General features: G+C 45.3%; 1 protein-coding gene across 2 annotated transcripts in view; it reads left to right on the forward strand.

Annotated features, from left to right (window-relative positions):
- The window catches only part of CD247 (CD247 molecule), a gene marked incomplete at both ends in the record, with an annotated part of 55,676 nt that extends 40,626 nt beyond the window's left edge, over positions 1–15,050 (forward strand). The window contains 7 exons of one of the 2 annotated variants that reach the window (XM_082482926.1): positions 6,331–6,437; positions 8,091–8,144; positions 9,594–9,677; positions 10,391–10,426; positions 11,450–11,506; positions 13,477–13,518; positions 14,985–15,050. In XM_082482926.1, the coding sequence (XP_082339052.1) occupies positions 6,331–6,437; positions 8,091–8,144; positions 9,594–9,677; positions 10,391–10,426; positions 11,450–11,506; positions 13,477–13,518; positions 14,985–15,050 (446 nt within the window). The remainder of the gene's footprint in view (positions 1–6,330; positions 6,438–8,090; positions 8,145–9,593; positions 9,678–10,390; positions 10,427–11,449; positions 11,507–13,476; positions 13,519–14,984) is intronic. The other variant, XM_082482925.1, reaches the window with a different exon arrangement.
- Positions 15,051–27,503: the final 12,453 nt, after the last annotated feature.

Consider the following 27,503-nt stretch of genomic DNA (forward strand, 5'->3'; position numbering starts at 1 on the left):
TTGGACTGTCCCAGGTTTGTTTATTATTTATGAGTAAAAAATACAGAAATATAGAAATAAACCAACCCCAGGATAGGTATGTTCTTTATGAACAGCATTATCTTTCATAATTTTAGGTGGCTAGCTTTTAAGTGTTTAGTCTGTGCTGTCCCTTCAGATGCAAGCCCGTATACACTTGAAGTGAAGCACCATGCGGGGTGCTCATCTCCCTTCCCTTTCTGCCCCCAGCCCAGGCAGCTATCTCCAGTTCAGCATCTTGCTTTCAGAGACAGCGGCATCGAGGCAAGATCCATCACACCCCATCTCTCCCTGAGTTCGACCTCCGTAGAGAAAACCTGGTGGGTGCCTGATGTGCGGTGTGGTGGCAGTGCACCCACTGCTGTGAAAGTCTGTCCCCTGGGTGGGGGTCTGGAAACACAATTCTGCAGCATGAGGTTTTCAGAAGATAAGGGGTAGAAGTGAGGTGAATTGTATGCAGCGACTGTGAGTCCCTTGGATCACTGCTGGTGGAGGATGGTGGTGTCTGAGAAAAGCTGCCTGCTTCGCCCCGGCGCGTAGCTGTGGCAGCTCTCGGTTGTTGGGAGAAGGCACTACAGTTTCTGTCTTTAAACGCTTTTCTATGTACCTGCAGTTGCATCAGTAAATCTCTTGAGCTGGGATTGGTTTTCATGGGCTTCTCTGAGAAACTCAGTTTTAGGGAAGATAAAACTCTTCATTTATAACCACGTTACTGAATTGTGGTAACCCCTAAAAATAAAACTCTTAAATGAATCACTTAATGAGGGCCATGGGAGAGAGAAAATTTCATGGTGGACAGATTTTATCTGAATTTACAAGTACTTCAGCTTTTACGGTCTGTATTTCTTAAACTGTTACCCGGAATCATGGTCTAACTCAATACAGATGCACACTAAAATTGTTGGAGGGGGAAAATCCTATTTAAAAAAAAACAAACAAAACAGCATGTCCAGGCTGTGTTTCAGTGATTCACTACAGCAGATCTCCATTGAGACTGGCTGCGTTGAGTCGGCAGTGGGGGCCAGCCCTGTGGACCGGCAGCCTAGGGTGCAGCACCTGCCAGTCATGCCATGTTTCGGAACGACATGGATGTGCCTGGACGTGGGGTTTGGGGACTCCCCAGCTGTCTCTGTGCCTGGAGCAGGGGAGCTGCTGGAGGTGCGTCCAAGCGGTGGGTGGGCAGGTGGCTGGAGATAAACCCCTGGCACCATGGCCACGCACAGGAAAGCTGGTGCTAGGCCTGAGCCCCAGGGTTCAAACTGCTCTCCGAAACCGCACCGTGCAGGGCGGGCTGCCGCACAGGGCTCTCGAGGCGGGCGCCCGCAGCGCAGCCTCCCTCGCTGGCCCCTGGGCTTCCTCTGCTTTGGCTAATGGGGTTGCTGTTGGTCTGTTGCTGGAGGGTTGGTTTTTTTCTCACTCGCTTGTCACCAGCAGTTGGTGTGAGTTTGGGTTTTCTGCTTTCCCCCTCCCCGTACTTTAAAAAGTAAAACACCACGGAGGTTTATTACGGGGGCAGTGGCAGTGCTGCTCTGGGGGTGAGAGGATGGAGTGGGATGAGGGAGGTGTGCGAGCCTGAGGTCCAGGCGTGCATGTCCACCGACCTGCAGTGGCACGAGAGTGACCGGGCATAGAAGGAGGCAGGGCTGCATCACTGGGTTGGAGGAGAGGAGAAGAGGGGAACAAATGTCCAGGCTTTGGAAGGAGGAAGTGCTGGGAAGAAACTTCTCATGGCAGAAGCGCAGCTTGGGAAAAAGTCCCAAAAGTGGTGGCTGGCACTTGGGGTTTGGAATTGAGAAAGGCTGACAACCTTGTCACAAAATGCAGCAGTGCCCCACTTACTGACCCTGTCTCTTTCCCTGCTGCCTCATCTGCCATGGCCCTGCCACTCCTCTTGTCATCTTTCCATAGCTTCTTCTGTACAAACTCCTAAAAAAAATTTACCTAGTGCTGTAAGTTGCAAAGTTTGTTTCTGGTTTTCCTTAACATCCCGGTGGATGATGAGTAAATGTCATCCCCACTGTGCAATGGGAGATCTAACTGTGCAGCTACTTGCATAGGAGCACATGGTGAGCAAGAGTAAGCGTAAACTTTCTAATTGCTATTCTTTCAGAGCTTGCTTCCCTCCTGAGCAAGAGCACCACTTTGACCTCACCCTTAGTCGCTTGCGTATTTGTGTATCTAGATGTCGGCTTGTGACTCAAATCCTTTTTGATGACTGGAGAGAGAGATGCTATTTGTCTGAGCCACATTTAAGCAGTAAGCTTGGCATCATTTACAATGCAATGTAACTGTATTCCCTGCCAGCCCGTGACTTGGCATTAGCTGTGCTGCATGCCTGTACTTAGACACCTTGCTTTAAAACCCTGCTGTATTTTACTGGACTGCTGAAATTTGGGCTGGTAAAACACTGGTATATCATAGAATCATAGAATGGTTTAGGTTGGAAAGGACCTTGAAGATCATGGAGTTCCAACCCCCCTGCCATAGGCAGGGACACCTCCCACACTAGACCAGGTTGCCCAAGGACACGTCTAGCCTGGCCTTGAACACCCCCAGGGATAGGGCCTCAACAACCTCTCTGGGCAACCTGTTCCAGTGCCTCACCACCCTCAAAGTGAAAAACTTCTTCCTAATCTTCAATCTGAACCTGCCCTTTTCCAGTTTAAAGCCATTCCCCCTCATCCTATCACTACATGCCATAGTAAAAAGTCCTTCCCCAGCTCTCCTGTAGGCCCCCTTTAGGTACTGGAAGGCTGCAATAAGATCTCCCCGGAGCCTTCTCTTCTCCAGGATGAACAGCCCCAACTCTCTCAGTCTCAATATATGAGATATATGAATATTGAAAAGATGCTGTGCAACTCACACTAGGCACTAGCTAATCTGTAAGGTTAACAGAGTGGGAATTATCAGTGAAATGTTTTTTATTTCATTTTGCTCTGCGTGAGGCAGCTGAGTATGACTGCTCCCTCTGGCCTGGCCCGCTTGGCTCTGCCCTGTTCCCATCATCAGCCCATCCACTGCAGCGCTGCAACCTTGGCCTCAGCACTCCAAACCATGGCTCAGGACTGACGAGGGGCAGAGGGTGCATTTTGGTAGTGCCTAAGGGACTGGCCTTCTGTTTGTGCATGTTGTGCAAATATTGAAGAGGCAGTAACCCCTTCTCTAGAGATTTAAAAACCTAAACTGATCCTGTTCACATGAAGGGAGGCTAACTGTTTTAACTGCTGCTTGTTCATTACGCTTCCTATCTCTTTGACCTTTGTTTCGATAGGCTTTGTATCTTTTGCTCTCTTGCTTTCTAATCCGCAAAGCTGTTGCAAGGGTTATTATTTAGAAAGTGCTTTGTACCTTTTTTTTAAAAAAAAAAAAAAATACAGAAATTAAACATATTAATGAAGGAAAATTCATTTTCTTGGTTTGTTTCTAAATGTTGAACTGTATCATTGTCTCAGTACATATTTTTCCAGGAACCATCACAGCCAGACTATGTCTAGCAGGATTTCGCTCATTAAACAGCTTTAATGCATTACCTGGGGTGCTGGGGGCCAGGCTGTCCCAGATAATCACCATGTAGGCACTTGACCACAGCTGACACGGTGCTACAGCTAAGTCGCTTGCACTCTTGACTTCTCCATAGTTCTCTGTGTCTCCTGTTCAGGTTCCTCCTGGGCTGAGGAGTCTATTAGTGCTGGAGAAATGACAGACTTGAGAGGACAGTGTGAACGTGCTCTGCTTTGGTACGGGAAGAAGGGAGTCAGGGCCAGGATCCCCAAAACCTTCTTCAGCAGCATCTCAGATACCCCCAGGCTTCCCGGCTCTGCCTGGCTCTGTGCTGGGCTGCTCACCCTCCTTACATTGTATTTCTGATCTGGGTGCAGTGCTGGAAAGCCTTGAGCTGCTTCTGGACACGTCCAGCTCGAGGCCAGGGTACACTGGGGCAGACTGTGGCACTGTGCAAAAGCACCTCAATTACTGCTAGAAACAAATTGCCTCTGAATGCTGTACAGCTGTAGTCCCTGATGCTGCATTTTATCTACCAAGTCTAATGTGATTCAAGCTGGTTTTATGTCGAACCAACTCTGGTGTAAAATATTGTCCTGTGACTGTTTAGAAGAAAAACTCTAGGAAGCTAATCTCAGCTTGTTTGTTGATTTAATATACAATGTCAGGCACATAACTTAATCTCTCTGTCTCCATTTACCCCATCGATATGAGGTTTTATAATCCTGAAAAAATGTGGTGAAGGTTGTTTATAAAGTGCTTTGAACCTATTTTTAAAGTAATAGAAATAGGAAGGGAAGAAGGAAAAACATCTAGGATCTTAATCTTAATTTATTTCCATGGATTTGTTTCTTAAAACACGATTTTTTAAAAAATGAATGTGAACTCCTAGTTCAGACAAGCAAACAAATCTACTGTTTGGAAATAGTTTTTTTTCTGACTGTGTTAGGCTGTCAGTGGGAACAGCGATTGTATCATCATCTGCTTTAGAATTTACAATTACATTACCAAGTATCCAGGCACGGCTTTTCAGTCATGCTTTTTACAAATTGCACACTTGAGCAGTGCGACAGGCCATCACCATTATTTCTGCAAAGGAGGCTTCCTCACGGTGGTGAGTGCGTACTGCCTGAATGTCATCTGCAAGTTTCTTCTATTGAAATCATCAGTGTGGACCGATGGGCCGGGAAGAAACCCCAGTGCGCAGAATGGTCCTGCTCTCAGCGCTGGAGTAACTCCAGCACCTTGAAGCTCTGCACTGAGTGGTTCAACTACCCTTCATCACATGTGGTTTAATAAGAATTGCCATACTTTGTTCACCTTAGGAAGGCGATGAATCATATCAATTCTTTTCAATTTATCTTCACTGAAGGGCTTCACAGGCTCTTGATCATTCTTGTCTTTCTCTTTTGAAGTCCCTCCAATTCTTTGTGTAAAGCACATCTCAGATTAATTTTTAAGTGACTTTTTTTTTTTTAATAACTGTGCAATACGGCTTTTCCTTTCGGGATGGACCTGAAGCTGCATATTGGGTCTGTAGTTACTTAGGCTTCTTGACTTGAATTGCTTTGATTTTTTTAGCTACATTTGTGAACTTACTACGTGCTTACGAACTGATACAGAGGCAGTTTCATCAGTTTTAGCTGCTGAAAACCAACAATATTACTGTGCACTGGTTGATGCGGCCAGGGTATAAACATGTGCAGTGTTGACTAGGAAATGAACATCAACATCTTCGGAGTAACAATTTTATCGAGCTCTCAGTTAGGGTAGTAGATTTTTCTCCCTCAGAAAAGTTTTAACACTTCTTTTAAAAACAAATATAAAATAAAAATCTTGTGGAGGCAATCCATCCAACGAGAGGCAGCCAGTTGAGGTTCCTGTGCAGGGAATTCAGGTTTAACACCTTCCTCTCAAACCAAAAGCATATCAGGGTGTCTCATGGATATCTCATGCATGTGTCCTGACATCTGGGGTTAAAAGTCTGTCTCTCCTGCCCCTAATTCCCTTCTCATGGTTAATGGTCTCCAACATCCGCAAACCAGGAGCCCAAGAGAATCCTCACAGAGAAGACACTGCAGCTTTACAGTTACAACAGATAACCTGGGATACGGGAGATGCATCTTCAAATTCCTCTTCTGGATAAAGTAGAGTAGCGATTTCAGCCTGGATCTCCAGTTAACTACGATGGTGTCAATCTTTCTTTACATTTAACATAAAATTTTGTCCTGAGAAACCCTTCCCTAAAATTTTGTCCAAACGGGTGTATTTCTCACACACGCAAAAGTTTTAGTTGATGAAAGAATCTGTAACCAGGCCCTGTAATGAATCCCAGCAGGAGATGCTGCTGGGTTTCCCCAGTGTTCTGTGTGAAGCTTTCTTGCAGTAACTGCATTGTTAGCAATCCTTGCTTATGTCCACGCAGAGCCTGTGCTCGCTTCCTGACCTGTGCCTGCAAGCTGCAGGGAGCAGAGCCTGGACTCTGTGGGTGGGAAACCCTGGGTAAAATGTCCTGTGTTGGTCAAGGGAGGTTGCAAACATTTCCATCCCTGGAGACAGCTGGCTGAGGTCCTGGACAGCCTGATCTAACTGACCCTGTTTAGAGAGAGGTTGGACCTGCGGTTGTCCCTTCTGACCTAATTAATCCTATGATTCTTATTCAGATTTCCATCCCCTTTGCAAATGGGCAGACTTGCCCTCATACTGGCTATTTTTTCATGAAGCATTGTACAGCACTGGCACATTTATGCCATCAAGCATGCAGTGATACAAATGGCTTTGTTTGTTGATATATCTGATGTTTTTATACAGATGCTGTATCAGTTCTTGGACTGACAGACCCAAGACTCTGCTATTTACTGGATGGATTCCTCTTCATTTACGCAGTCATCATGACAGCCCTTTTTGTGAAAGCAAAGGTCAGTTTATCCAAACACTGATGCATTTGGCTTTGGTGGTGTAAACAAGGTGGGCTTAGCTGGAAAGCGGGGGTGGAGAGGAAGCATGTCTCTTAGAATAAGACTGGTTTATTTTTTTATTTTCTCTTTTTTTGTGTTTTTACTTTCCTCCTTTTCTGGTGCCAGCCTAAGCAACCTAGGGGAGTTCTTTCTGAGGGCTCATGAATGGAGAAGACAGTACATGAGAGGATTTTGATGCTACAGTTATGGGTGCAGTCAGAGATTCTGGCTGTTGTAGCTGGGAAATGCCTGATCAACAATGATGTGGTTTCTTCTGCTGCTTCGTTTTTGGAAAGAGAGGAGGGAATATACAGAAAATCTGGGATAAATGCCAAGCTTGTGAAGCATGTATTAAAATGTCTCAAGAAGTCAGACGTCTTTGATAGTATGAGTGTGATGATGCAAATGATGTAACCCCAACAACCGCAGGAGAGGAGTCATTGTTACCATCCAGCAACTGTTCAGCATCTACGGAGACACTTAGTGCTTTAGTGTGCTTCCACGGAAGAAGATGTGATGGAGTCATGTACATTTCCAGACATGCACATGCTCTGAGACCTCTGCTAGTTGTAGGCGAGGCTCCGTCTACCTCGCGCCAGCACAGGGCAATCCAGTGCAATGGTGCTTTCAGCCAAGCCTAAGCAGGCCAAAAGTGTCTTAGCCGCTGTCTGCACATCTGGCTCAGCCTGCCCCCAGAAGCAAAGGTTTGCTGCGCTTGGGATCTCAGCTTGCTTCTCACCAGGTCGTGGCTGAGACCACCAGCAGGAGCCCTGAGAGGGTGATATTGTGCTGCTGATGGTGTCCCACTGCCTCTTTGGTGGGATCATTTCTCAGGACTGCAAAGCCAGTGCTGAACCCAGAGGGAGGGAGGGATGTTTAGAAGAAATGAGCAGAACTCAGTAATGGTGAAGGAGAAACCTTTTTTTGTTGCCAGTGTAAATCCTGACAGCAGATGAAAGTGCTCTCTGGGACTGGAAGTCTTGTTGAGGCTGCTAGAGGGATGAGCCACTGGGGCACACAGAGTGTGCCCTGTGCCTGCTGGCAGGAGCTGTGCACCTTGCCTGGTGCGGGATGAGAGTGCCATAGTTAAGGAGAGCTCAGCAAAGCATCCAAGGAGGAGCATGAACCTGGCACAGGGAGCTGCTGCAGCCATGGTGCGCTCACCAGCTGCTCTTCCTCCCCCACCCAGAGCATGTCTTAACCGTGCTGCTGCGGTTGCAGAAACTCCTGTGGTTTCTCCCACCGAGGCTCCCTGCATGGGCAGAGCTGCAGTTGGAAATTTTATAGCCTGATGGAACTATTTTCAATAGCACAAGATTATGATATGCACAGAATAGGAACGCAAAGGAGTGTGTGTGGGAAAAATACAGATACTTTGAGTAGCAGTGAACTGGTGTTATGTGCGAGTAAAATGGCCTGGCTGCTGAGAGCAACCTATCGTGTGGTAAAAGTGCCAGCACAGCAGTTGCTGGCATTGCCTATAGCCCCCTTGGTGCCGCGGGTGGCTGCTTATGGGATGCCCTGTTTCTGATGAGAGTAACTTCTAGGAGAGAGGGAATGAAAGGACTGAACAGAGCTGCTGTCTCTCTGCTCATGGTATGGTCTCTCTTCCAGCTTAGCCAGGCCTCTGAACCACAGCTGCAACCAGGCCAGGATGATGTGTATAATGTAAGTAACTACTGGGTTTTGTTTGTTTGTTTGTTTTCAAATCTTTTACCTAGACAGGCCTTTTGGGGCATTTATGAATAGTGAATTGCCTGTGGATCCGCAAAACTTGATGATCCAGCTAATGAAAGCAATATACCCAAGTGTGCAAGAACAGCAGCTGTAAGGAGGAAAAGTAAAATCTGACAAGGGCAGCTTCTATTGTCACTTGCCTGGCTGGACGCTAGATAGGTATATGGGCTGTAGGTTCCTGATTTGAGCACCCGAGCTGAAGGTATACCAGGAACCCAGACTGTTTCAGAGGCAGTGCTTGGTGTGCTGTACCATGATGTAACTTGGCTGCAAGAGTGTGTGTGTGTGTGTGTGTGCGTGCAGCCACTGGACTGTTACATATGATGTGTGCACCCCTGCTTTGTGCTCAGCCCTCTGCAGTTGGCTTGCAGCTCTCACCGACTGCCATTCCTGGGGCGACTCAGAGGCACACCGCCACCCGCATTGCTGGTGTTACTTGATGTGGGATGGAGAAAGGGCAAACGCCCAGGAATGCTGCATTGCTGACTTTGGGCGAGTGTAGCTCTTGTATCGTCAAGTGTGTGGAACCTGAGTCATCGCAGTCTGGCTCTCTGTCCCAGAGCTTTCCTGCTGTCCTGCAGCGTGAGACTTGTTGTACCAGCTTGTACTAGAGGCGTACCTCGTCCGGTCCGCTGGGCCCTGATTGTAGCCAGCGTCAGATGGCTCTTCAGGCAGCGAGAGAGGACAGAGTCAAGATCCTGCCTGTCCTTCCTAGCTAAATTGCTCACTCATGACAGCATTAAACTCTAGCTATTTTTGCTATGTCTGGTTGTCTTTTGATTTTAATTTTTTTTCTCTCACGCTTTTGACCATAGCCACATCCTGTGATAAGTTCTACTGTTTAACTGTGTGAACACTAATGCGTTTTTTTTCAATTTAAGAAGTGTCGCCTGTCACCTTTTCAGTAGCACACTGTCAGCTGTGTTATTCTGACCTGAAATTTCTCCTTTGCCCTCTTCCAAGGTAACCTTTCCTAGATCAGAAATGTGTTCCGCATAAAATTTCTACGGCCACTTGATGCAAACTTAGACAAGCTGTTCTGCAAGAAAAATCAAGTTTGTGCATCTTTACCCACCAGTGGGCGAGAAAGCACAAAAGTCAGAGTCCCTCCCCCTTGTGTGCTCTCATTTTCAGCTCATTTCTACTTAAGAAAGGTTCTTGATGCAATAGCTTGCAATTTTGTGCTACACAGACCACTTCTTGTTTCCATGGCTTAATCATAGAAATTTTTGTTGACAGGGGTAAAATAATGCCTAGGTCTCTTATAATACTTCTGAAGTTAGACACAAAACTGGGTTCCCTTTCTTTTCCTGTGTTAAGTCAAGATCTGTTTTCTCATGGTCATCATGTCCGTCATTGCTTCTTGCTTTCTCCTTTCAGAAACTGTCTCGTGGACACAGAGATGAATATGACGTTCTGGGGGCAAAGCGAGGTGCAGACCCTGAGCTCGGCGGGAGACACCAGGTAACTTCCTCCCACACATGCATCTTTTTTCTTTTAATCTGGTTCCTTCCTTGTCATGTCTAACCGCTGTTTAGACATGCAGGCATTCATCACGCGTTTGCTACGCACCAGTGCCTTCCTGGAGAGGGAACGGCAAAAATCTGTGTAGTAACTCAGGCGGCTGACAGCGTGGTGGGGACAAGAGTAAACCTTCCCCCTCCCCTTTGATCTCTGCCCCTCGTGCCCCCTCCCTGTCACTTTGCTGAGAGCTCGCAGCCACCCAGAATAGGAAGTGACACCCATCTTTGGGGCGGATGTGGAGCAGGCGAGGCAGGAGTGGGTGTTTCACGAGAGCTCGCTGCACGTGACACCACCACACAAGTGCCAACAAAGTAAAGCAGCAGCCAAAAAACTGTTTCTGCTGTAGCACCCAACAGTTTCAAAGGAAAAGGGAGGGGAAACCTGCATCAGTGTGTAGGGCTCGCCTGCAGGTGACAGCTGTAGGAATTGAGCAGAGAAGAGCTAAGTTTTATCAATTATTAAAATTAAGTTAATTTTCCAGAGAACAAGTTGTCTTAACAGAGCCTTATGGGTGGAGGCAAAACAGGCCATAATGGGTACAGCATGTCCGTAGAGCTGTAACTATGCCTCAGAGCAAATGCACAGCCACATACAAAATGGTGGGTGATGCTGATAGTGCAATGCACGGGCAACTTTCTTCTTTTGTTTTACAGCAGAGAAGAAAGAACCCTCAGGACACCGTCTACACTGTGAGTAGAGAGAGCTGGAGGGAGAGGAGAGGGAGGGAGGGATGGAAATAAGAGTTTCTATTTCACAGGAGACACTTTTTCCCCCTACCCAATTTCAGCTTTGCTTCAAACTTAATGGCTGTTTTCAAAGACTTCTCTTCCCTTCAGCCCCCACTTTTTTGCTAGAAAATTTCTGCTCCTTTCTCCGTGATAGGAGAAACACATTGGCAGATGGGGAAAAGAATTCAGATCAAGATACCTGCTGATCCCTTTGTGTTAGTCATTAGGGACTAACCAACCTTTGTCCCATGTGACTGATGCTGCAGTATTTTATGTGCTTGTTCTCCGGCCTCTCTGATGAAAGCCAAATGCCAGTGCACCTACGAGCGGCTACCTAAGAGCCTCTTGATTTAATTTATTTAACTCTGGCTAAACATGGTGATCTGTGTTCCAAAGGGTGGGACATGAACGCTAAAGCTGATGTCTTAACTCGGGTCTTTCTGGGTGTTCAGTGCTTACTGAGACATGAGCTTGTTTCCAAGACTGGCCTTCATCAGTATTGAATCCAGACACTCTGATCACAGCTGGTTGTGAGGATTTGGGAACTGCTTCCCTGGATGCAGGAAGGAAGAGCTCCTCTTTCTTAACCTTCACCCTGCAGTGTTAGAGTTCCCTTTTCTCTGGGCCTGAGCTGCATGTTAGGGTTTGTCTCCTGAACAAATGCTGCTTAAAGCTTTTCTTTGGCCCAGCTTTGATTGTAGTATCTGGTGCAAGTTTAGATAAATCACTTGGTTGAAGGTAGAGTCATATTCATTTAAGTGTTTGGAGATGAGGTGGTATTGATACGCTAAGCAGATTTGATCATGTATAGCACCTACTTAAATGCACATCGATCAAGCCTCACCACTGTCCCTTCTTCTCTGGAATATATTGAAGCTTTGAAGGCAAGGCAGCCCCAGAAGTACAGGTGTGGAGTGCAGTCAGCCAGGGGCTGGCTTGGCTTTTCTAGTTACATACTGACTCTTTCCCCGTCTCTGCTTGCAGTCACTGCAGAAGGACAAGATGGGCGAGGCATACAGCGAAATCGGAATGAAGGGAGAGGTGAGTCCTACTTTCCTGCCTGGGATGAAAAATTCTTCATTGCCACTCCCTTACAGAGCAGTAGCCCTGGCTGCACGTAGCTGCCTTGCACAAGGAAGTCCCCATGTTGCACAGCACCTACAGGCACAGCTGAAAGCACTTAGCTTTTTCCTGTAGTGACCGGTGGGCTTGGTGCAGCTACTTTTGGTGCAGCTACTACCTATGAAGAAGGACACGTAGCTATAGCATTACAGTAGCCATAAAACAAGGGTAGAGACCAGACAGTAAGCTTTGTCCCACCGGTATTAGAAACACAGCCTGCACACCAGCAGCGTCCCTGGATGGATTGGATAATGTCAAGGGGGAATATTTCAACATTTGGACAGAAAAATTCTGATGGCTGCCCCAGCTGAGGAGACAGAGGGTATGAGATGGGTGAGGAATAGTTGAAGGAAATGTCTAATTTCACACACTGCAACGTCTGCGGCCCAGCAACTCACATTACTTGAGCATGTTCCTTCAGAGCAGTTCAGAGCTGGAGGTTCACAGTTTCCCCTCTATGGGCTTTCAAGGCTGGTCTGCCTTACAGGCACAAGTAAGTATTTGCAAGCTCCTCCTTGTACCTGTCTTCAGACAAGTAATGGGGGAAACATCCTCCTTCCCTCACCTCCACTCTCAAATTTTTAAGAAGGATCAGTTATGAGTAAACCTAGCAGCAAATGGACAGTTTTAGCTCTGTGCACAAACTGCTGGCGGAGGGAAGCTTGTGTTGAAAAGGAAAACATCTGGGGACACAGTTTATGGAAAAACGAAAAATTTCTGTGACCTACACACATTCTCTTTATGTCAGTGTCTTAAATATAACCTTTCATTTCCCTGTGAAAAGTGGAAAAAAAGGCATTTCAAAACAAAGTTTCATGCTGAGAAATGCTGAAGCAACACCAACATTTAATCCCTTCCCCTTTTTATTATTCTAGTGCTCATCTTTCACATTCAAGCTCAGTTTATGAGCTACGAGTATATGAAGTCTCGCATGTTTTTATGACTGTTGCTATTACTGGGGATGGACACACCCCCAAACCCTTGCCTCATTCTAGATATATGATCATTTAACAGACTGCTGCAATTTTAATTGTGGCAGGCACTACTTTTTGCCACGTGTTCGTGAAACGTTTGTGATGCAGTCAGTACTCTGCTGCTGCAGAGCAGTTCTGACCAGCCATGGGCTTGACGTGGCAGCCTCCAGCCAGGGGGCTGTAAGCTCTGCTGTCCCTGCTTCTCACCTGGAAATCACGCTGTTGGGCACAAGCCGGCTGCTCTGCCTGGCAGCTCCACGTACCCCCGGGAATGCAATAGCAAGCGTATTCAAGCAGAAGGTTTTTCTTTGTACCTGGCTGGCCTGAGTGACCTTGTTTGTATGCTCTACTTGTACCACGACAGTCCCAGTACCTATTTTACTGAATCTTCCGTGACTTTGTCCTCAGACAGCCTTGTCTGCAGTTCCTTTCAACATCTAGATAGCTTACCAAATTTGCGCTGGAGAATTTACTTATCCATGTCTGTCCAACAGAGGGCAGAGTCCCTCGGACACCAGCTGCCATGCAGCAGCTTAAAAAATACAGCCCCATTTCTTCCAGGTGTGCCTTCACTGCATAAAACAATCGGTATCTATAGGAACATTGCCAAATCTCTATACATACAGTAAATCAAAGAAATAGCAGCATTATAACAGCATGACAGGAAAATACATCAGCAAACCAAAATAATTTCTTTTTTATTTTCAGTCCTCACCATTTTCTCCTTCTACAGCCCTTGCAGGGTGTCTGGGCTGGTCTAGACTTAGCAGGTGCTTTCCCTCCTGCGCAGAGGGTGTCCAGGCCAAGTGCTGCTGCTGACCCTTAGTACAGGATGGGGGAAAAGTCAGTGGTTTCTTTCTTTTTGAGTAACGGGAAAAGCACCCATTAATCCACACATCTTTTTCTTTCTCAAAGCAGCAGAGGCGGCGAGGCAAAGGGAACGAAGGTCTCTATCAGGTAGGCAACACATCCAGCACCTGCTCCCCTCATCTATCTTCATGGCTTAATTGTAGCCTCTAGTTACATATCTCACCACACTGTTGGCGATGCATGCTGAAGCAGAGCTTTCAAAGCACCTTTCTTGAGGATAGTTACTCAGGTTCAGGGCAAAGACCACATTGCTGGTACTTTGGTAAAGTGGCTGCCATGTTCTAAATACCACTGGCAGGAACACTGCTCTGGTAGGAACCGTTTCCATGATCCTACCTCTTGGAGAACCTGCAGCAGATGACACGTAGATCCTAACATCTTGGAGAACCTGCAGCAGATGACACGTAGAGTTCTGTCTCCGAATTGTTTATTGCTTAAATGGAAACCTTCAGATTGCCAAACAGCTGTTGTAACTCAAAGAAAGCATCAGTAGTTCAGCCCATCTCACTGTAGCATACAGAGCACAAACTGGGCAGCACCTCCAGTCCCTTGGTGCACTGGAGGGTTTCGGTGTTGCCAGGAGTCCATCAAAAGGCCTTATTTGGGCTGCCATGTATAATTGTTCCAGAATGCGTTTTACTTTCTGTAGAAGCCTGGACATTGCTATCGACATCTCAAAATGACAGAAATAAAATACGTATTAAAAAGTTCTGATGCATCACATGCCAGGGAGTTTTCCTGTAAGGTGGCTTATTTGTAGCTAACGGTACCTTTCTTCAAAACCTGCTCTACTGATAGTCACAGGCAGCTGATAAGAAGCACTATCTTATCAGCGTACTCGTTATGCCACTAAATATTCACAGCAGAGGGAAGGGTAGCTAGAAGTTTTACAAGCAGGCACAATGTGTATTACTAAATCCTCGCTCCTGGAAGCCTGTTACCTCTGCTCTGGCAGCCTCCTGGGCTGACCTGCCACTCTGCCGCATCTTCTGCTGCTCTGCTCTTGGAGTGGTCGGCCCCACGGCGGCAGCAGGGAGCTGTAACTCCCAGAGCAGGCTGGCGGGTGGATGGCTGCTTCGCAGGAAGGGGTGTGAGGGGCTGCTTCCCGGTGTTCATAGCCATCCGAAGCCCCGCTGCCAACTTACCCGCAGTTGCATCTGACTTCCCTTCCAAATTACAGAGGAGAAGTCCAGAGAATAAAGTTCATGACTTGATGTCTGTTCATTTAGTTAGCAAAGTTCACTCTAGCATCAGTTCGCTCTTAATGATGTGCAAATAAAATGTACTACAAAGATCTGCATAACCGGTTAGGATGAGTTGCTGTAGTCATATGTTCACAACTGTTACTCAGGATCCATCTTGCCTTCAGGTAAGTGACAGCTATTGACACCGTACAAACACTAAGGAAACACTCATGAGTAAAAACCTCTGTAGGAAAAAAAAAAAAAATATTAAAACTATGGTACTGAGCCCCTGCCATCCCATTCCTGACCAGTCAGCTAGGGAGAACTGAGCACTCACATTGGGATCTCACACATTTCTCTCCTTTCCAGGGACTCAGTACAGCAACCAAGGACACTTACGATGCTCTCCAAATGCAGCCTCTGCCCCCCCGCTAAGTGGGAGTCACGGAGGGGATGGGCAAGGGTGAGAGATGCCCACCTGCTCTGGGGAGGAGAGGAGGGAGAGCCTTTTTCATCCATAATAAGCACCGGGTATCTTCTCAGTGCATCTGCCTGCTTTGGATGGTGCACAAGAGAATATGTCTGGACTTGGTCAGTCCCTTCTCCCTTCCGTCTTGAATCATGTTACTGCAAGCTTTAGCTATTACAATGTACATATCTGTAAAGTTGTTTCCAATAATAGTGGTTATTAGGCTAATTTTTGTACAATTTGTGTTGTAGGACCAGACCACACTTAGGAAAACAGCTGTTTCCGTAGCTCTTACTTGCCTTCCGGGGGTATCAAGACATGTAATTATGGTTTCATTGCATTTTAAGAACTTGTAAAGATAGGGCTGTAGTTACCTCCTGTAGTATTTATCTGTAGGCTATTTAGATACAGGCCAGCTAAACTTTTTGCTTTAAATTTATGTTTTAAAAACTGCTTCAGTGGGGGATGACTTTTTTCTTTAGTTGTAAAAAGCGATGTGATGTTACTGTAGTGAAGGACAGAGGTGAAATATGCCAGCTTTCCACTACAAAGAAAACGAGCATTAAGCTCCAAGAAAAGATCAAGCAATGGCATTGCCACTCATCCAGCACCTGGAGCTAAACAACAGCCAGGTAACCTGCCTAAGAGACTTCTCTGAAGGTGGAAGATACCCCTGTTACAATGAAAACAAGGAGACTGGACTCTGATAAAGAGAGTAATACTGAAAAAGTCACGAAAACGCACCCTGGAGAATCCCATTTGGCTGAAGGGTTCAGCTGAAACTTCTGCCCTCTCACATCAACATCTACAACTATCGCCGCAGAACAGGCTCCCCCTGTAAGAGTTGTTATGATAATTCTCATGTCAGAAATAGACCAAAACTATCACTTCTGGGCAACAGAAACTGTACAAAATCCAATGTAAACGCAGTTTCCCAATCAGTCTAACACCAGGCTACCTTTAAAAGATGATGCAGGTATCATTCCAGAGCAATACTAATTCAGTAATGTAACGCATTTTTGATGAACTAATAAAGTTAGTATCAAAGACCGGTGTGTGTGTGTGTGTGTGTGCGTGCGTGGGAATGGCACAAGCTCATTAGCTGACACAGTCAGGCCGGCTGGACTGATTTACAGCCAGCAGCGTAGCCACCTAGGCGAGCTGAGGATGATAATATTCCGACAGGAGCTTCTAAACACAACCTGGAAAGTGGGATGGGATGTTGGAAAAATGCTGTATAAACCCAAGTATAAACGGGAGACTCACCTGCTGCTGCATGCTTAGTTTTGCCAGTGATTTACAAGACTGTGCAACAAAGCCTGTAAGCAACTCGGCAAGGACAAAAACAGCCCAGCAAAATAAAGGGCATTTCAACTTGGGTCAGGAGCTGACCAGTTCATTCTGCCAGTCCTGACAGAAGGAGCAGAGCTAATGCAGGACTGTGGGAACAAGCACTGCTGCTGCAGGCGCTGCCCAGGTGAGGTTACACCTTCATTACACCTTCCTTAAGGGACTGGGTTAGCAGCAGAAGAACTTGCTGAAATTGCTGCTACGTAAATTACAAGGCTGTGCCTAACTTCTTAAGCAGTAAAACTATCTGCAGTAGGTGCTTGTAGCTTTTGAAAAATATTTCTAAGACACCAGATTACTGCAAAAAAAAAAAAAGTAAACCGAGACATCCCATGCATGGCAACAAATGTCTCTTGCAAAGCACTTCCTAGACCCCTTACTGTTCCCTCTGCACTGACAAGAAAAATCTGAGAATTGGGTGATGCCTCAAACAGCTGAGCTGCAAACTACAGTACAGCTGCTACTGCAAAGCTCTCGTTCTTGATGCAAGAACAAAGAGTACTAATTTTTTTATTTCTTTATTTTTTTTTAATCATGATAACCATATTTGCAAGATATAGAAGTCAAAAGATTTGGCAGTCATAAAATACCAACCACTGAACAATGGGGAAGAAATGTTTAGGAAAAAAAACCCACCTTTATGCTCTTTATATATAAATAGATCTTGATTTCAAACCGCAGCCAATGCTTGTTTCGGGGACACTCACCATGGGTGTGAGCTGACTCTTCTCTTTGCCTTCAGGAAGCAACTGAAGCTGTTTTTTTGGGGGGGAGAGGAGTTGATAATCCAGAAGTAGAAAAAAAGCTTCAATCGGAGTGCAAAACAACCCTGGTCTCTCCTCCATTTTGACAAGACAAAGAGCACGAAAGAACAATCTCCTGGCCCGGTTTGATGCAGCACGGGGAAGGGGAATTAGCCTTCCCCTGACACATTTAAAAAAACTACAAACAAGTGCATACATGTTAAAACACTTGGAAAATGGTTTAATGATGTTTACAACAGAAATGAACTGTACAATTACAGTAAGTTTAATATATATAAAAAATTACAGCAGACAAATGCATCTACACAAAATCTACCTTTTCATTCTGATTTACTGTAATCTACACAATCTCTCAATGCCTACAGCTATCTGCAGGCAACCACTGGGAAAATAATAATAATAATAATAATAATAATAATAATAATAATAAAGGACATCTTTAAAGAGACAGCATTTCGCCTTCCTCCTCACCCCTAGTGTGATCAGCGAGGTTTTGAAATGTGTGGGACTCTCACATTTCAGTTTCAAGAAAAGCTTGGGTTGTGTTTGGGTACGGGTACTCCCATATGGCCCTCGATTTCAAGTGTTCTGCTGACCTGAAGCGTATAAATGCAGTATATGAGGAAGGGCAAGAGAAAAAACCCTCCCAGCCAGTGTAAGCAGGCAGTTGCACAGCGTAGTGAAACCATTAAGACTGCAAATTTCTCTTACTGAGAAACGAAGCAAAAAGGGACTGCCCAGACACTACAGACATTCACAAATCACTGTCTCTTTGAAAACTATTGCCGCATCTAGAAAAAAGGGCTTGTTTTTCGACTCCCGATTCTTCGTACAAAGGGTTAGCTTTCAAACCAACGTGCTAAATATTTTTTTTAAAACAAAATTGAAGCTCCTTCCTCTTTGGCCCATCCCTTAACAACAGTGAAAACCCCTTTACACTGAGAAATAACCTCAGGTCAACGGGGAAAAAAAAAGAACATGCTGTCTCTTTAAAAAGAAAGAAAGAATCCCAGTTGGGAGCGGCCGTCAGTGAAAATGCGATCCAAATTGGCGGTCTGGTGAAAATTCCTCATGGAATATTATGTACAGTTTAAAAACCCTTAGTTGTTTTTTTTATTTATGAACACCTAGGCAGTGAAAACTGTTATGTTAATACATACATAGACACACCCAAAACATACAAAAATACTATTATTTCAAACTACTAAGAATAGGACAAGTTCAGTTATCTCCATGCTATGACTTTAAGAGCATTACACTGAAACAAACAAGAATTTAAACGACAATTTTTTAATATCCCAGAAATATACCAAAATATACATCTAAGCTTTGGAATTACTGAGGTTAGACTAATGCAAGTGCTGGGTAATCGTACTTAATACACAAGTCTAAGGTTCTGCAGGAAAGAAATTATCTTTGGTATCTGCATCAGGCTAATAATATTAACATTTGGATTTTGCTTTGGGATAGAGCTTGTATGACCCTAGAACCAAACACCCCCCAATCAACTGAGATTAAAAAGATCCATGTAAAAAGTTCCTCCATTTGCAATCCCCCCCCCAAAAGTTAAAAAGTCACAGGCATCTACCTAGCATAAAAGGTTGAGAAATACAATGCATAGTTGCACAGTGGTGCTGCGAAAAGAAAAGAAATCTAGAAAAAAGGAACTAGAGGAGAAATGAAAAGCTGCTTCTTCTTCTTTCAGGGATTTCTCACAACAGGACAGCCTCTTCCAAGCAGTGACGGGGGAGGGGGGAAGCTCAGAAGTGCACCTCAGCGTGTATTAATCAACATCACCCAGCCCCCAGAGGGTTAAAGCACCCAGCAGAGCAGCCAATCCTGCACCCAAGTCTTCAGCTCCTCAACCCACCTGCGCAGCAGCCCCCGGCAGCCCCCTCCCAGCGCCCGCGCCCCGGATTTTGCCCCTTCCCGGGGGCAGCGAGTTTGGGAGGCGGCAGCCCCCGGGCCAGGGGCCAGGCTGGACCCCCCCCGGCTGGACCCCGGGGGACAGAGACCCTCTCCCAGCCAGGCCGGCCTCACAGGTGGGCTTGGTGTTGAAGACGCCCTTTGTCTTTGGTTTGTTTGTTTGTTTTGAGTTTATACAATCATTAGGAAATCTTTGGTTTTGGCTGGAAATTTTAAAAGAACAAAACAAAACAAAGAAACCGCCCCCTCCCGACTTATAGCAGCCACCGTGACCTGACAAAGCTTCTCTTTCCCATGGGGGTAGGGGAACTACATTCAAATAAAGATGGACCGGGTTAAGGACACAGCTTCTGGCCAGGCTGGGGAGCGGGGAAGGGACACAGGATTGTCAAATAATAAAGAAGAAAATGAAATATTTGGAGATTTCTTTCTTTTTTTTCTTTTTTCTTTTTTTTTTTTTCTTTTTGGTCATGTTAAAAAGTGAGTAGCGTGTTCGCAGCACTGGGCTGAGCGTGCCTCCAGGCCCTGGGGGTTCAGCACAGCCCCGGGGCACCTGCCCTGGGTGGGGAAAGGCAGGGCGGGCGGCCCTTCTCTGGGGAGAGTGGAGGGGAGGGGGTGGATATTCACAGACTAATCAAGAGGACCCCTTGTAACCAAAGGAAATAAGGTAAGATTGCAATTTGCCCTCACTTTGCAGTAGCTTTTAAGCAGCGACATTCAGAGGCGTTGGGGGGTCACTCCCCAGGTTGCAGGTCACGGGGTGCTATAGGCCAGAGTTCAGTGTTAATCAAAGGAGGGAGGGCAGACTTGGCAACTCTGTAGGGTTTGGAGAAAGTTAAAGCAAGTTACTCGGTTACGAGTTAGAAATGAGGTATACGACAGCTCCTGTACCTGTGGCGGATAAACACCCCACACCTACTCACACCTAGCCTTAGATACTACCACAGAGGAAGGAAATGGAACAACGGCACTGGCGGGGATGAAGAAGCTACTGCCTGGGTCCTGCCCACAGACCACCGGCAGGTGAGGTGCCCCAGGGGGACCAGCGCTGCTCCGGGCCTCTTCACACCACCCGCGGACGGCTCTGCAGCCATCCCATCCCTTCCCTTCTTCCCCGCCTGGCAGGGAGGCCCAGTCCAGCTCCCCAGGAACTGGTGGGGAGCGGCGCTGATCTCCAAAGTCTTTCGCACTGCGTTTTCCCCTCGGGACTCCCTCGGGTGCAGGGAGCACCAGGGTCACAGAGGCCGACACATGGAGAGTGAACGGGGGAAGAACTAAAGGTTTTATCTCAACTGCCTTGTTCTCAGGACACTGTGACCGGTGCTCTCGTTCCTAAATTGTTTCTCAAGGGGGTTGTGCGATCTCCACGATTTGCCCCTTGGCATGCCATTTCCAACGTCTTAGGGTTCCTCCTGTTTAAGAACTTCAGATTTCTATAGCACCGCAACATGACAGCTTTGTCCGCACACGTTATCACATTCAGGGAATAGGGCTTAAGTAGCTGCTGCTACAAAATTCAGCTGCTGCTACAAAATTCAGCAAAGGCAGTGTGAATCCTGAAGTGGGGCCTACAAAAGATGAGAGAATTTTAGGAGGAAAGGGGAAGCTACCTTGATAAAATTAAGTATCTTAGGGTTTTATGTAAAGCTCTGCAGGAGAATATTCACCAGCAGACCGACACAGTTTTAAGACAGATCAGCATTTTGGTCTGAGCTACTTGACAATGTCCTGTTTGGTAGAGAGATGAAATAAGGCAGAGGGGGTATGTTCCAGTTCTGGGGCTGAGCCTCAGCAGCACTAAGGAACGCCAAAGGGTACCATCTTCCCTCGCCTCCCACAAGCTGTTTCATTTCCTTCCTCAGATTTGTTTTCCTTAAAGCACACCTTGTTTTCCACTTCTTTTGTTCCAAGTGCTCTTTTCTTTGAGAAGTCATTTCTTCAATATCCCTATTACCTATCTATAAATCTAACTAGCTCTTTGAAAAGTCACACAATATTAATACCACTTTTACATAATGTCAGAACAACAATTCTATTAGTAAAGCTTTCAGTGAAGTTCTGCAACCCGATTGGTGTCCGGAGGAAGAGTAGCTGGACAACCCACCTCTCCCCCTTCCCCCCTCCCTTTCTTCACAAGAGCTCACCAAGTTCACGGATAAAACAACTCAGCCCAATAGCACGATACATGAACATGTACAAGGCTACTTTGGGGAGCAAAGAAGGGAGTCTTTCAAGGTCCCTCCCTTAAGAGAAAGACCGTACGCAAAAGCTGTTGAACAGACTCTGACCTTGGACTACACTGCTTCCACATTCAAAGGAAAGAAACAGTTTTCCCTGACTGTATCCCAACATCAGCCTAAGACCTGCAGCACTGGGCAAGCCCCACACGCCGTTTGTCTTCACAGAGCCAAAGCAACTCTATGCAGAAAAGGTGGGAGTACCCACAAGAGATGAGGTCCTTTCAGAAAGGGACACTGACCCAAAGCTCAACAAAACCCCACCCAGCTTTTCCTCTTACCCGCTCTGAGAACAGCAGAGCTGACAACTTATCAGTGCCTTTGGTTCCCTACGAGGCCACTGGGAATTCTCCCGCCCCAGTGGAGTCGAGCTCCTTTAGAAACCCACCTCCCTCCATCACCACACACAGCCAGGCGCACACACGCACTTGCACACACACCCACGCACAGCCCTCCCCTCCTCCCCGACTCCATCGGCCTTGAAGGGAAACGAGAAGGGAGCCTTGGGGTCCAGATGGAGCGGGTGCAACACCCTCCCAAGGCAGTAACCGCTTGCTCTTCTGCTACTCCCACTGCAACACCAAGACATATGCCAGGAGAACGACCCGCTCCCCTCGCCAACAACCCCTCGAGGCTCCTCTCCCATGACTGTCTCGCAGTATTTCCACCCTTTCCGGCATACCAGCCAGGTGTTAGGAGTAGGTTAGCTTTCACGTCTCAGTTTGGTTTTTTCTTTCATAGTTTTTGGTCTAGACAGGATTAGCATTGCTCTTAGAAAAGGAAATGTTTAAAAAGTTTTCCACCTATTATTAAGCACTACGAGCCCTACATTCAGTAACAAGACAAGGGGGATAAAAGGAACCTGTTTCACTTTTGCTCTCCCAGATAGATTAAGATGCGACAACCATTCTTCTCCCTCCCCAAAGTTAAACACAACGGACCCAGTTCAGCCCTGGAGCAACTCAACTAACTGAAACGGATTTACACCACCTAGGTTGATTCTAACCCAGTACAGCCACCTCCTTTCCCCCGAGCCTCCCGGATACGCGTTGCCTCGTCTTTAGATCCCAGCGAAAGGCAAGGAAAGGCCAAAAGGGAGGGAAGTATGCGCACACTCGAAAGGACCCTGAACAGCAACCCATCAGTAACCTGCATGCCACCACGTGCTGTGCTGCAGATTAGACCACAGATAAACCAACCAAGCAACAATCCCAAACCCAGGAGCGACAAAATGTTTCCTTTGGCAAGACAGATACAAGGAAAAAAATTCATGAGCAAACATTTTCCTTCTAACACAGTCAACCCCCTTCTCTGCCCCCAACATCCACCCACCCCCACCCAACCCTATAAAGTTGTAACCTATAAACAGGATCTCAAATACATACAGCATAATCATGTTTATCAGTCATAATAAACATCAGTTCAACTAAACTCTACAGCTAGAATTATCTCCACTATTTATAAAGTTTGCTTTTCTCTTCTGATTTTTTTCAGTTTAAAACCAGTTCTGCGACAATGCTAAGCTATGCTGAGGTATTTTATGAAGGTGCCAGAAGCCAGCTGCTACCCACAAGTATTGTTCTCAGAGCTGTATGGTGCTACCTTTCGCTGCGGGAAGGTGGGGGAAGGAACGAGGAGGGAGAGGGGAGGAAGGAGGGAGGGAGGGGGCCCAGATTATTCCAGTTACGGACGGTTCTTAGCGGGGTATCGCAGATGGAGCAAAAAGCAGCCCCAAGACAAAGCCCAGTAATTGCTTCGGTTTTAGGAATTTGGTCAGAAAATAAGTAGCTGGTACATTCTAGATCCTCACCTTATCTGTCTACTCAACTAAAAGGTATGTCTTCCCTTCTCCCACAGTTAAATTACTTGTAATTCCAGTGCAATCTTCCTAACACCCTTCTAACAGCATCCCACCGGGGTAAAAGCTCAGAGCACGTACCCCCTAAGAGCGTCCTGGGAGAAGCGGCAGAGAGATCCAATGAAGATAGATAAATCAAAAAAAGATCACATTCATTTTCACGCATTACTCCCTGTGTGTTTGTCTGTGAAGATATGCAAATATCACCTCTTTCCATCGCCCCAAAAGCACTGAAGCTACTTGCGCTGACATACAGGGAACCAAGTACCATTCAGAACACGGAGCGAAGGATATGAACACTTTAGGAGATTGCAAACCTTAAGAAATTGAGTCAATAACTTTATGGCAAAGCCTCCTCTGTCAAAAATCTTTAAAGCATTTTAGGGGTCTCCCTGCTGGAGAGAAGAGAAAGACTCACGGACAGCATCAGGAGTGAGACTTAATGACTGAAAAGAGCAGAACCTCTGCCAGGTATGTATCTTGAATCCTGTATTGCTATAGTATTTTGAAAAGGGAGGGAGAAGTAAAAAGACGTATTGGTTGCAAAAATATAAAGGAATTTGAATTGGCTACATGAGGACTGACAACCATAAACCCAGTGTGGAGCAGCGGGTTAGCTTATTCCTTTGGTAACATTCCACCCTAGGCAACAGTCAGTCATACATCCAACAGGTGTACCGATGCTCTGTGGATAAACATCATTTAACCATTTCAGGTAGAACAGAAACTCTTAATAAAGTTAACATGGCAATAAATTGACCTACATTTTAACCTTCTGGTTAAAACCAAGTATCATTTATTGGAAGTTGGGACCAGATGCACCATTTCATCTGTACCAAAACACTCTTAATGACCATGAGAAGCTACTTGTTTCTCCAAGATGATTTTGTAAAGTGAATTTTTATCTAAGAAAATATCAATTGATATGTAAGGCAAATCAGATGTTGTTTTAGTTTAGTATCTCTGGTATGGTTCCAGCTGTAATGGGTGTTCTGCTCCATCTATAACAAAGAAAGAGGGAATTTCTGTTTTAAAGAATGTTGCTCTGCAGGAATGTGCACAGAGATAAGGAATAAAAACTGCTATCTCCTTCAGTAACTCCACTGCAGAAATGTGTGCTGAGCCAAAGCATACAGCAAGGCTTACAGAGGTGACATTTAAACATTAGAACAAACCAAAACATTAGGTTATAGTTCCAAGAGAAGTAAATAAAAAGAAATTTTCTATTACTCACAGAATCGTTGGCATGGATGCACACACAGAATTTTCTCTAACATAGTTTGGTAACAGCCATTCTCTTACTGACCCCTGAGCAAAACTGGTTATTTCTATGTTTGTTTTGGTTTGTTGTTTTTTTTGTTTGTTTGGGGTTTTTTTAAGGAATTAATTATCCTAAAATATTATGGCAAGATACCAAAAGATCAGTAGTATAAAATTTTTGTCTACATGTAATGCTTACTGTAAAGTATGTAAAATTAAAATAAGAAAAGGGGCAAAAACAGAGACAGCTCTTGCTCAAATGAAAAGCTATCATACTATTGAGTGAACATTTGTTCTTGTGTGTTAAGATCAGCAGATAGCTCTTTGCTCAGTGCTGGCATCCTCGTGATTAACCTAAAAGGTGCAACAAATCATAAGCTGTAACTCCAAATACATCAAGAGCTATACTGATTTCGCTGAAAATCTCTTTGTCAGTCTGTTCATTTAAAGATAAAATTCAAAATTGAAGCTTCGGACGTCCTAAAAGGTCTGTAATTCAAGCATCAGAATATAAGTCTTCCTCTTAATGTTCTGGCATTTTAGTTTTCTATTACATGATAACCTCACTAGCACTCAAACCAAGTCACTGAGCAACAGCACATTCCTACATGAAGATTCAACTATCTTTCATGCATGTTCTCCTTGTTGGTTCAGCTGAGCACAGATTTCCCATCACCAAGGTAAGGTGACTTTTTCAATCCAATTTAACTTGCGCTTTGACAGCTATTTATTGAAGCAGAGGATCTTAAGAAGTAGTGGAACCATGATGCGTCATCACAAATTACCCAAAGAAAAACAAAAAACTGAAGTAATACTAGCCTACGGGCTGGAAAAAAAAAAATCTCTTAAAAATCGGGTACTTGGGCATGTAACAAGCACAGTATTTCCCCCAAAAAAATTTTGAGTGCATGCACATACACACCATCTAAGAGCAGCATGGTAAAATGTACTTAGACTAACATATACTGCACACTAAGAAACAAAATTAGTCCTCTTAAGGAGATTTAAATAGACAGATGTGACTCTTGTAAGCAGACATATCTGTGTGCACTTACCATGAGCTATTCATGATCATTCTACAGTGAGTACAGAGAGTGCATTCTGAGGAGATCATGTGTGCTAAAGCCAAACTGGAATACGTTTTCCTAACAACAGAAAAAATTTCATCACTAGCCTACACCACCTCATCCTGAAGCCATTTTCTAAATTGTTCTTCTAGACCTTCAGGGCATATCTGTACTTGTGTCTCTGTAAATCTCTTGCTTTTTGAGCTAACTGTCCTTGGCTATAATGAGAGAGTTTTTCACCTTCTCTTTTCCTGCATATGTCCTCTGGCAGGCTTGCAACTATGAAAAGCAACCCACACATCTTTAAATACAGAGACGCGGAGCTCTGAAAAAGAGATGCTATTATCATTTTCTAACACACTACGAAATTCCTTCTGGTCCTGGCTGACAAATCAATACAGGAGCAAATGTACCAGCATACAGCTACAAGAGTGTCTAGAAGTGAACATTTGCAACAAAAATCTTCCCCTAAAAAGCACAGAAAGGATTTAAGACTGTGAGCATGCAACAGAAAATCATCTCTGGTCCAAGATAAGAACCCACTGATACTGAAATCGGAGATGTAACTACGTGTCATTGGAGGAAAAAATCAGACTTGTTTGCTAAATAAATGTCCTGGGTCTGTCAGTAAGTTTGCGACAATGCATGTCCCAGTGACTACTGGGACAGTAATTCTCCATTTTCAACACTTATGAACTCAGACCATGATCGTATTTACTCGGTCTACATACAAATGTTATTGTCTCTTTTCAGATGCATCAATTTCTGCTGTCAGCATGATTATGATTTAAAAAAGAAGCTTCTGCTAAATTGTAGTACATGATCTCACATTCCTGTCACGCTCTGAACGAAGCCTACGCATTCTAACTAGGCACATGTACACCCACTGCCAATCTGATTTCTGTCTTTCACCTAAACACTGGAGGTAGAAAGCAACCATGAGACAAAACACTGCTAGGGATGAAAAGCAGATTCCAGGAGTGACAATCAGTCACTGGGATGTTTTAGGACAATTAATCAGAACACACTGGTGATGGACGCCATGGGATATGTGCTGTTTGTGTATTATGTCAGCTTCTGCAAGCAAAACCAAGCCCTTTCTGGATATGTGGCTACTCTGAGTTTCCAGTTTCTCTCAGAAATAGACTCGCTAAGAAATTCCCTGGAATCTGGGCCCCAGAGAGGGTGATGGGGTAGAGAGGAGGAGGGTAAGGGGGTATAAGGTGCTCACACCAAAGCCATGTGACCAATGCAAAGGTAGTCAGGAAAAAAAGCAGATTTTTATAATAAATAAACCATCCAAGCTGCATTAGTGTTCCAGATATGTACTCAACAAGACCCTCTCCCAACCACAAACCAGCAAGAATGGGACATGAAAACTCATTCAGACAGCTAATGGCACAGTCTCTTTGAACTGTGGAGAGAGGATTTTCCGCTGATTTAAGGCCCACCTTTCTTTGTGTTTCCTAGATATATGCAAGGACCATGCCCCCCCACCCTGCCACAAAACCCTTAGGGAGTAGAGGATACATCAGAGAACAGACTGGTAGTATCCCCCCCCTTTAACAAAAAAAGCTTCCTGATAAATCGTATTTTTGCACAGGCGTGAAAGTAAGTGGGAACTCTCAGAGTCAGGAACGAACGTTACAACTGCAGTTTTCCCCATCCTCTTACTTCACTGAACACAAGTCCAAGGGACTTGCGTTCCTTTGGTAGAAACTGTAGTCTGTGCTATGGCCTCCAGAACGACATAGTGGGTACCAGCATTTCCTCTTCCACTTCTTCCCTACCTCCCTGAAGCTCACCCAGCTATACCTTTTACTGCTCTGAAGCTATTACTGTAGGCCATTTCCATTTCCGCCGTATTATTCATAGCCCTAAAAGTCTCTTGCACAGCCTGAAGTCATAGAGATGCATCAAAAATATTTAGATTTATCCATACTGGTGGGATGAGGGT

The sequence above is a fragment of the Vanellus vanellus genome (genome assembly GCF_965231255.1).
Source record: "Vanellus vanellus genome assembly, chromosome: 1".
Classification (NCBI taxonomy): Eukaryota; Metazoa; Chordata; class Aves; order Charadriiformes; family Charadriidae; genus Vanellus; species Vanellus vanellus.